This window comes from Apis florea, unplaced genomic scaffold, assembly GCF_048593485.1.
Source record: "Apis florea isolate Af1SG1 unplaced genomic scaffold, ASM4859348v1 contig_3793_pilon, whole genome shotgun sequence".
Classification (NCBI taxonomy): Eukaryota; Metazoa; Arthropoda; class Insecta; order Hymenoptera; family Apidae; genus Apis; species Apis florea.
The window spans coordinates 2169734-2180447 of NW_028256856.1; the positions used below are offsets into that span (position 1 = coordinate 2169734).

The window sequence follows — 10714 nt, forward strand, 5'->3', positions numbered from 1 at the left end:
AATTCTACTAGTCCTACTGCTAATTAATGTAAAGTTAAAAATATTTTTTTACAAAAGGAAAATTTCATTTCTATTTCTTTACAAAAATACTCAACAATATATAAGTTTTCTTTTTTTCTATTTCTGTTTTCATCGAGGTTTGTGACGCAATTCTGAATCTTCTGAATCTTCAACTTTCGTTTCGTTTGATACTGAAATCAATCTACATATGATCAGTTGCGCTAATACCTCATCGATTGGCAATACGTTGCTGAATAATTACGCAATTATTAACTTGTATTTCATTATTGGAACAGAATAGTAATTAAGCGAGCTTTGTCGAGCATACGTAATGGGATAAATAAAGCGTGGACCAATCAAGCGTTATTGTAACTACGATAAATTTTATTTGCCATTCGTTATGCCCTTCCGTCTGATATATTTTATTCATCCAAAACATTTGTATCTCCCTATTTTATATTAATTCATTATACAACTCGTTCGAAATAAGAATGGATATAAAGATCGTACATGTGGAAAATTGTTATCGATATCAGAAAAGATTCGTGTAAATATTTCGAATTCTTTCGAATTTTTCAACGATCTTTCTTGTTCTCAACAGCGAACGAACAAAATGACAAATTCCAAATTTCCAGGTATCAATCTCAAACGATATTTCTACTTAAATACGATACTAATCTCACTCTTCTTAAGGAATTCATAATCTTCCGAGGAATCCATACAGAATTGTCAATTAGAAGTTGAAAGAAGCGAGGCGTGCAAACAGGCGGAGAGGAAAAGCAACCCGCAGCCTGTGTTCTCGCGCGATGTGCGCGCAGGCAGCGTGAAGTGCGGGTACGCGAGTATGTACATCGCAAGCGTTTCCGCCTGCAGGCAACCCTTCTATTAAAATGACTGTAAATTGGTGCTCGAGGATTGTGGATTTAACCCATGTTCACCAGACGTTTAATCCCAACGTTTTCGCCAACGCACAAGTTAATTTTCTCGGGGATTATCGATCGACACATCGACATATTTCCCGGCAATATTAATCCATTTGTAAAGGAGTGTACATCACGAGTTTGCCCAACTTGGAGGGATAATTCAATGCGATCAACAGGTTATTATTATCCATTAAAAATGTTAATGGATACGTTGTAATATGTTTTGCTTGGTTAATTAATTTCGGTGGAAATAATGGGATATGTTTTAACAGGGAATGAATTCAAGTTTACTTTCGATTTTTATTCGACATTTAAATTTTAACATTTTATCCTCTATATTTTCCTATATATATATAGGTAATTCTTTTACGACATGAATTTTCATTCAATTCTAATTAATAATTGATTGTTTTAATATATGATAAGAGTCGATTATAAGAATTGGAATATCGATGATCGATGAAGAATCGACAAGAAGGGAATACGCATGAGTTGATTCGAAAAGGCATGGAAGGCATCATCGATTGAACGTGGGATGGAATTAGGATTGATTTACACGTGGGATACCGCGGTGTCATGATCGCAGTTAGATTAAATGTTGCAATCGAATATCTGCAAACGAATTTGATGCCCGTGTCGTGATTAGTCGCCGAGCATGATTTTATCGATTCGAACCATTGTATCTGAGAGATTTAGATTGGGGGGAGGGGGGGGAGGTATGATTCACGCAAAACTGATCGTTTATCAAGGCTTTAGAGGAAATTAGCGACCGTATTTGATTGCTTTGCCCGCCGATTATTCGACACGTCTCCTCGCATTCCCGTAATTTAATTCAGGATCATCGAATCTAATCGAATTCCAATTTAGCACAGTTACAGTTACAATCTCGTGTAAAGTAAAAAAAGGAAAAAAAAAAAATAAATAAATTAACCGATAGCAAAACTTTGAATAAAATTTAAATGAAATTTAAACGAATTAAAAATTTCTTCTAAAACTTGGAGGAAATTGATTCTAAATATTTGTTAAATAAAATTTATCTACCGTTTTCGCTTCCTCTCCGTTTCTTAAAAATTTTTTCCACAATACAAATTTCAATTAAGAAATAAAACGAGCTCGGCCGATGAAAGAACTTCCACAAAAGAAATCTTCAATCTCCACGCTACCTTACAACTGCTTCTTATAATAACTAGGTCGAATATTCTTCGATCCTCAATCTGGCCAGAAAATTTTCTTCAAAGACTGAAGAAAATTTCCCCTTCCCATCTCTTTTCCTCCGCTCAAGTATTGCGAATCTCGTGCATCACACATACTTTCGCCGAACAATCGAAAACTATATCACTTAATAAGAAAATAATCTTTTTTCTGAAATTACATTATTTCACGAGCAATCCATAATCCTCCTTTGCGACCCACCCTCGAAGAAAGTGCATCATGGCGGATTCCATGCTCGTTATCGGTGGAAAGGAAACATTGGAAAAGCTGTCGTCGACCAAAAAAAAATAGAGTTCTTCCCTGTATGTGCTATCTATCTATCGTGTAGCACGGCGAACGAGCGATTCCTCGTGGATGAATACGGGAGATTCACCGTATTTCCACGAGGAACACCTGGAACATCGACAATAATCGTTCGTCGAATGGCGCACCGACCAACCGATTCTCTGATAAATTGGACCGTTAGCGGGAGGATGCTGATCGTGTGCATCAATCGCTGAAACGCGATTTCGTAGAGGAGTTGGTAACTCGATTTTCGGTTAGTAGTCTGTGGCCTTTGCTTCGCGTGCTCCTCTCTATTAGTTTTTTATACGTTTGTTGGAACAGTTCGAACAAATACGGAAATACGTTTTCACGAGAATATTTTATTCAGAAATATTGTTCTGTGCTTCGAATGTAAATAAAGAGATTCGAATTTTCTCAATCTAGTGTAGGAGGTTGATCGTAAAATTACGACTTCGTATCAATTTAGTCATTTATCTTAACGTTTTACTTAGAATGATTAAATTCAATCGAATAAAAGATGGGATTAAAAGCATTAAACGTATAAGGAAATAAATTACATTGGAAAATATATAATGGAATATAGAATAATTTGAAAAATTATATTGCAAAATAGGAGATATAGACACGCTCGTTGCATCATTTTTATTTTTGTTACGCTTTATTCACCGAGACAGGGCCGAGACGATTTGCCGGGAACGTGCAATATCGATGATCCAATCGAGGATTATCACCTCCTAAAGACAATTGACCCTTCGCCCAACGTCGAACAATTTCGATCGACAACCATAGACGATAGTGATAACGGCTTCGTACCCCCGGCGAATTTATTGGAATGACGATGTTCTCTTGGTTTTCCAACGATATTGGCGAACTCGTTCACCAGTGAAAAACCAGCGAATGAAATACATTTTACACATTTTCTATTTTTGAAAACGTTTCATAATTAAATACATATCTTTGAATCATTGCAATTATGCAAAATCATAATGAAACTTAAATATTTGCGCGTAAAAATCGTCGAGAAATAATTACAAATTTTGTCATCAAAATACACTCAGAAGATAGAGAATGCAATACCATTGAAATCGGTTTTTGATTTATCCCGATATCTCGATCGGTTGCCAAGATATAAAGATTCAAAGTTTCTATGGTATTTAAGACAGCGCAGCGATATTATGAATGGACCCTGACCTACGTTTTTTCTTGGAAATGCGTACTACGTTTTTCCAGGAATCGCGTCTGTCGCTTGTCTGGACTTTGGGATAGGTCAGTAAGATGAAGTGCGAGTAAGAGATCCGAATAAGTGACAAGGACGGGGATAGTAAACGATTAAAAATTACCTTTGTCTTTACACGACGATATCTCGGAAACCGGAAGTCGTATCGGAATAAATAAAAAAACATTTTAAAGGGGAAGATTCAGCGCTTCTAATGATTCTTCGCTGATCGACCGGAAGTCATTATCTTCGGAGTTATAGCGGTTTAAAATTTTTCTAATTTTAATAGGGTTAATCGGATTAAGATAAATGATTAAAAATTACTTTTTCTTTATACGACGATATCTCGGAAACCGGAAGTCGTATCGGAATAAATAAAAAAACGTTTTAAAGAGGAAGATTCAGCGCTTCTAATGATTCTTCGCTGATCGACCGGAAGTCATTATCTTCGGAGTTATAGCGGTTCAAAGTTTTTCTAATTTTAATAGAGTTAATCGGATTAAGATAAATGATTAAAAATTACCTTTTCTTTACACGATGATATCTCGGAAACCGGACGTCGTATCGGAATAAATAAAAAAACATTTTAAAGGGGAAGATCCAGCGCTTCTAATGATTCTTCGCTGATCGACCGGAAGTCATTATCTTCGGAGTTATAGCGGTTCAAAGTTTTTCTAATTTTAACAAGATTAATCTATTTTCTTCAATTAAATTATGCGTTTGATGTATTCATTTCTGAAAAACGATCTTACTAACACAATAGACGATATTATATTAATAAAAATACAAAGTAAAAAATGAACGAGATTAAATTATAACGAAGATAACAATTTCATTCAATTCTTCCTTCTAATTATGCTTTAAATTAATTTAATTAATTAAATGCCTTGTTTTTCGTTCATTTCAATATCAATACATCATCAGGTAGATGAGAGACGTCTCCCTTGAATTTGTATAATGGAATCATATTTACGGAAGCGCGTGCTTCGCACTCCTCTGTGGCTAATTTATATTCCTCTTACGCGTAACTAACTAATTAACCGACTGCCTACCATTATGGAAACCACAGATTCACTGCTGCAAAACCAGAATCTAGCCACTGAACAGCGACGCTTTCTGAACCGATTAAATTGATATATTCATATGAATTTCCATTTTTTTTTTCGTCTCGTTAACTCTCCCAATTCTAACTAAAAGTTAGTTTAAATTTTTCACGTATACAATCGTCGTTTGTTTATTGTTCCTCGTTCTTATCTGTGTATTTGTAGCGATAAAATTTCTATTTCTACCTATATTTATAATCGTAGCACTAAATCGGAATATTATTCGGAGAAATATTCGCGTATAGGAAATATTGTACGTTATCGACCGTATACGTGACATTACACAATGTATAATATTGTGGTTCCTGTGACATTTGCATACCATTTGTGCCTTCTATTTGGAAAATTTGCATCGATTTGATGGTATATGAAATTTGGTTTAAATTATACGATTTGAAGATAAAGAAGGGAACAAATATGTTTAATCTTCGCAAAGAAGTGTGTTCACCAAAATATAAAATCATTATTTTAAAAAGATTTATTAAGATCGTCGATTTGTAACTCATAAAATTTCGTTATAGAATAACATTGATTTAATCGTGAAGTTTATTTGACAAGAGAAAAAGTTAAACATTAAATAAAAGTTAAGCTAAAAGAATTATCGGATCAAGAGCGAAACAAGCTCAAAGACAAAGCTTAACCTTCGTTCTATATTCGTTCACTTTCGTTCTCAATTATTGAATTATTTATCACGTTTAACAAGCTTCGATCGCCTCGACTTTTATTTTTATTCTCCTCAAACTCTTATTACGTGATTGTTGTGCACAGGAAAATAAAAAGAATAGATTTTATAAAAAAATATAATTTATTCATACATTTATACATTTTCGACGATTTTCTCATTAAATACAAACAAATTTTTCTCGTCTTAACTTTTCGAGAAAACAGTTTCTCTCAGAGGGTACGAATATTAATTAATCTACATTAATCTAATATTAATCAATCTGCAGAATTCATAAGAATAGACTAAAGCGTTATTGTTTCTCATCGCATTATTATTTCTTGTCAACTCTTCGCCATATTGATTCCACGTGGCTTTATCCAACTGTTAAATCGCGTCTCGCAGTTTTTTCGGCGTATACAGAGATCAGTCGTAGCACGACTTGACATTTTCGATTTAATTAACAGAGAGAATACTCGGGTTGAAGTGCTTCGAGTGATTCGAGGGTTCTTCATTCGAGACTTAACAATCCTCGTCGTATTAAGATTTTCCGCGTCCTTGGATTCTCATTGTCAATCGTGGGTTACAAATGGCTCACTTTATATCGCTGAATAGCGGTGAGATCAAAGGGAAAGTTCCAAACGAAACTTGACAGAATACCATTACGTGCAATTAATAGAATTAAATATTTTATATTTCGATTGAATAATTAGAAATAATAATAATATATATATATATAGATATTATTTTAAACGTAACGAGAGATATCGATTAGGACAATAATTAATAATTAATGAGATATACACGTATTATTTTATCTTATTTTAATTTAAGAAAATTAAATAACAAAAAAAAATATAAAATTCGATCTCGCTTCTAAATAATAAAACTCGCGCGATTACGCGAAGTTAAAGCAAATATTGCGAATTAAAAGGGACATAAAAATGTTTGTTTCGACCGATTAAATGTGCGAAACGTGAAAAATATTCTCGTTATTTGAAGAGTAATCGGGAATTTCGATAATGAATGGGTATGAATTTGTTTAAATTTTGTTTTAATTGTCGAACGCATTTTTGCTACCAAAAACTTCACACGCGTTTATCACGTTGCGCGCCATTTGTATTAATTCGTTTTTCAAATTAAAGAATAAATATTATTGCGCGATAAAAAAAAAATATTTAAAATGTCGTACGTATGGAAAAACTTCAATAAATAATTATTATAAAACTCGAAGTTCGCGTTTAAGGATACGATAAGCTTTAATTTTCGCCTCGGAATACAATTTTCTTCTTCGACAAATTGAATCGACGATTTCCTTCTCCGCGACGAGTAACAAGTAGCAAGGGAACAAATTATTCGCGAAATTGGTATGCTGAGTTTGCATGTCTCCTTTCATATTATCCACCATGGCACTCGTGGACATTTCGTGAAAGACGAGATCCGTGGATACGAAATTTTTTTTTTTTTCCCTCCAGTGTGCCAGACGCTTTTTACGAGACTGGAAAATGCAGTCGGAAAAGTTGAACGTCACCTTTAAAAAAGAGCACGGCTCGCGTTTGACTTTTTACGAGCAATAAGTAAGTTTACGCAGACGTTTGAATATTTTATTTTCCTTTGTTTCCTCTTTTCCACTCGAACGGGGAAACGACAGAGGTTGCAATTAATTTCTCGCGAAAAAATTCTTTCAAAGTTGGAGAGAATAAGGAATTTCTAATGCCGATCGATCGAAATGGAAATATTACAAACGTGCTATGAGAAATTATTAGAAAGAATTATTATTCGAAGAGAAGATATTATTTTGTTTATGGATGTTTTAAATTTCAATACTTTAATATCGATCAGTTATTTATTTTTAATACATTGATAAATAATCTCGAAATTTTTAATTTTGATTTTTATTTGCAGGATGTAGATGTATAGGGGAGAGTAAAAATTTATAGGGAAAAGATCGTTGCTATCTCTGTGATCGGTATCTCATTGGCGATACGAATCACACGATGATTTTACACCTTTGAAATATTATTCTTGCGATGATTAATCGTGCGCAGCGTTAAAAATTGCTTTAAAAAATAGAGCATTTTCTTTCGATTAAAATTTTCCTATGTAAATTGTTTAATCAATCAAATTCAAGCTCACAGTTTGTGCAGTTTATACTATCAATTTATCTATATAAATTGGATAATAGTTCGATACATATTTAAATAATTCTTATCCAGGGAAAAAATGTACAGAAATGGAAGCAATTATTATTCTTCAAAATTAAACTTTTCACTAATTAATTGCATACACTTTTACAAATCAATTCAAAATTCTTCCAGGATAATATTAATTTCTCCCTTATCAAAAAAAGGAACACGATTTTTACAAATCACAACCCCTTCGAGCAAATTTTCCAGAGACGAAATAAAAATATAAATTTAGAGACGGGAATAAAGGCGAGGTATCGTCTGAATCGCAGAACTGGGATTTACGAGGACGACGTTTTATGTTGCAGGCCTCGTTTTACTCGACAGCACTGAAAACCCTGATCTCTGTGTCTACTGTGATACTGCTTGGCCTCATATTTGCTTACCATGCCTTAGAAGTTCAGGTGCGTATGAAAAAAAAAAAAAATAAATAAATAAAATAAAATAGAAAAGAAAAAATCCAATAGGCTCGATGTTACCGTCTTTGTAGCGTGCATGTAAACAATCTACCGTGGACGTTACCGCATCCACGAAACGAGGGTGGGGAAAAAAAAAAAGAAAAAAGGGCAAAATATAAAAGGCTCCGCCGTTTGCACACATCTGTGAGGTTTCATTTCACGGAAACGGAACACGGGTAGACCGTCTTCCACGGCGGAAGAAATATCTCGATCCTCGTGCCGCTCTGTATTATGCAATTCTGCTTTTACTACACTTTTAGCCAGCGTTCCCTATGTCACTGATAAATTTCTTAAATAAACTCGGCGAAATTTTTATTTCCCACTTAGTCAACTGAAGTTTGCATGCATGAAAGGCGAGATTACTCGTCGAGATTCGTCGCGATTATTTTATTTTTCGTAAAATATCGACCGATTTCCTTATCAAATCACCGTTTATTCACGGATGCATATCCTTCATATAAACATAAATATAAAAATGAGATGAGAAATAGAATGAAATTGTATTAACGTGAAATTGTATTATATATGAATATCGTAATAATTATTATCAATTATATTAAATTATAATTAAACTATATACAAATTATGATTAAATTATTATGACTATTAGAGATAGGTAGATTAATAATTGCTTCATTAATAATATATCGCTATTATTCGTCATTTAATGCAATCGAGTTTATCTAAAAAAAAAAAATCCAATATGATTTGATGATGATATTATAGAGAACATTATGGAATAATTTATATTCTCAAATTTCTCTCGTAGCCTGTTTATCATCTTTATCCCTTCTTCTTATTATAGAAATTCTAACGGAACGTGTTCCAAAGGTGATCATAAATCAACTTAAAAGAGACGCTTACGAGCATCGATCGCGCCAATTAGAATGTTTCCAAAGGCGTTTCCGGCTGGATTGCTTGTACGGTTTCTAATTGACTGTAGACAGCAGGTGTTGGAGCGCAATCGAATCGTAATCACGTGTGCAAAGATTCCAGTGTCGACAAGATCATCGAGACTCGCCTCTTTATTTTTACTTTTTCTCCCTCTCTTCTCTTCTCTAAATTCTTACAGAATATTTATTACACTCGTTCGCTTGGACAGAAAATTAGAAGAAAAATCGATCAACTTGACATTTTATTGACGATAAAAAATAATCGCGGTGCTAAAATTTCGTTAGAAATAGAATAAACGTTATTTCATTACATTTATCTTTCTTATTTATATTTTTCGCCTAGTTTTCGCCTTACTTTCTTTTCATTTCAATGGATAATCTAATCAGACTAACTTTTCCTAAAGCAATCAAAAGAAGTCGAGAATCTCGAGCGTACAAAATCGAGTACGTACGTTACTCCTAATCTCCCCAATGATTAATCGAGCAATTGATACAAAATTAATTTTCTCGGTTTCCGGCTACTTTCTCTTGATTAAATCTGATTAATGACCGTGAAATTCCACCGGCACAAAAGTGATATCGAGGGGTGGGTCGACGCGCAGTGAATAATGAACTGTTAGCGGGGCGGCAAGAAAGAACTTTCAATGACCGGCTATCGAATCGAATTGAATTCTTCATCTTTAACTTTTCAACCCTCTCATAAAGTATCAATGTGATTTTTCAACTATATCAATCTCTATCGTTATACGAAAATTAATTACTGCGTGCTAACTAGAGATTAAGAATTTATTTGCTTTAATTATTCGTCTGTTCACGAAATCAAATTGTTTCGTATTAAAAAGAAAATTGAAATAAATAACAATTCCTCTTTAAAAGATTTCATATTATATATACTTAATTTTCATTATATACATATCAATTTCTATTTATTAATTAGTTATTTCTTTACATTATAAAAGAAATTTAATTATTACCTATGATTACCTAGAATGAGAACAAGGATTGAAATAAATTACAATTCTTTCAAATTTAAGGATTTCAATCGTTAACGAATAAAAGAAACTTTAACATCGAGATTAATGATAATCATAATTCTTTCAAATCTCCAGACACCCTCGCATTTTTCAACACAATTTCCAATCATCCACTTCAATCTTGTATTCAAATCAGATCCGATTAAAATATCCCCATCGAACGAAACACGGTGGATTTTATGCCCGAATCAATCACTCGTGAACCAACATTACCTGGCCATTCGAGCATAACCGAAATACAAGTGAATCGCGCGCGTTTATTGTAAATCCATAACTATATGACAATAGGCGGGAGTGACTCGTTAAAATTCTCGAGCCACGTCGATCGCGTTGGCTGCCATGAATTTTCATGAAGGACCATTTTATATCCATCCTCCTCCACCATCCAGACTAACTGTAACCGACGATTTTATGGTGGCTTCGAATCGTTGGCGGTACATTTCCTCGCGTTATTAACGCGAACCGTGATTATTTCCACCGGATTTTCCGTTCCTCTGTTCCGAATCTGTAAAATAGAAGTCCGGTTACAATAGTGGTATACATCCAATGGCATTGGCTTTTATAGTATTAAAGCAAATCGCCTTGCTGCATTGTTGAACCAGTGTCCATTCGATAAAAAATCGACTGTCATCGCTGTGTCGTGTCGTTTCTATTGCTTTTGATTCGAGGATGGATGGAAATACAGATTCACTTTATGCTTTGATAAAAAGAGATACTGGTTTCGATGGCATGATAAGAATGAA

General features: G+C 33.8%; 1 protein-coding gene across 1 annotated transcript in view; it reads left to right on the top strand.

The window, feature by feature from the left end:
* The window catches only part of LOC100868178 (uncharacterized), a 179110-nt gene extending 170789 nt beyond the window's left edge, over positions 1-8321 (top strand). The window contains exon 6 of the mRNA XM_012491430.3: positions 7895-8321. Within this exon, the coding sequence (XP_012346884.1) occupies positions 7895-8020 (126 nt within the window). The 3' untranslated portion in view covers positions 8021-8321. The remainder of the gene's footprint in view (positions 1-7894) is intronic.
* Positions 8322-10714: the final 2393 nt, after the last annotated feature.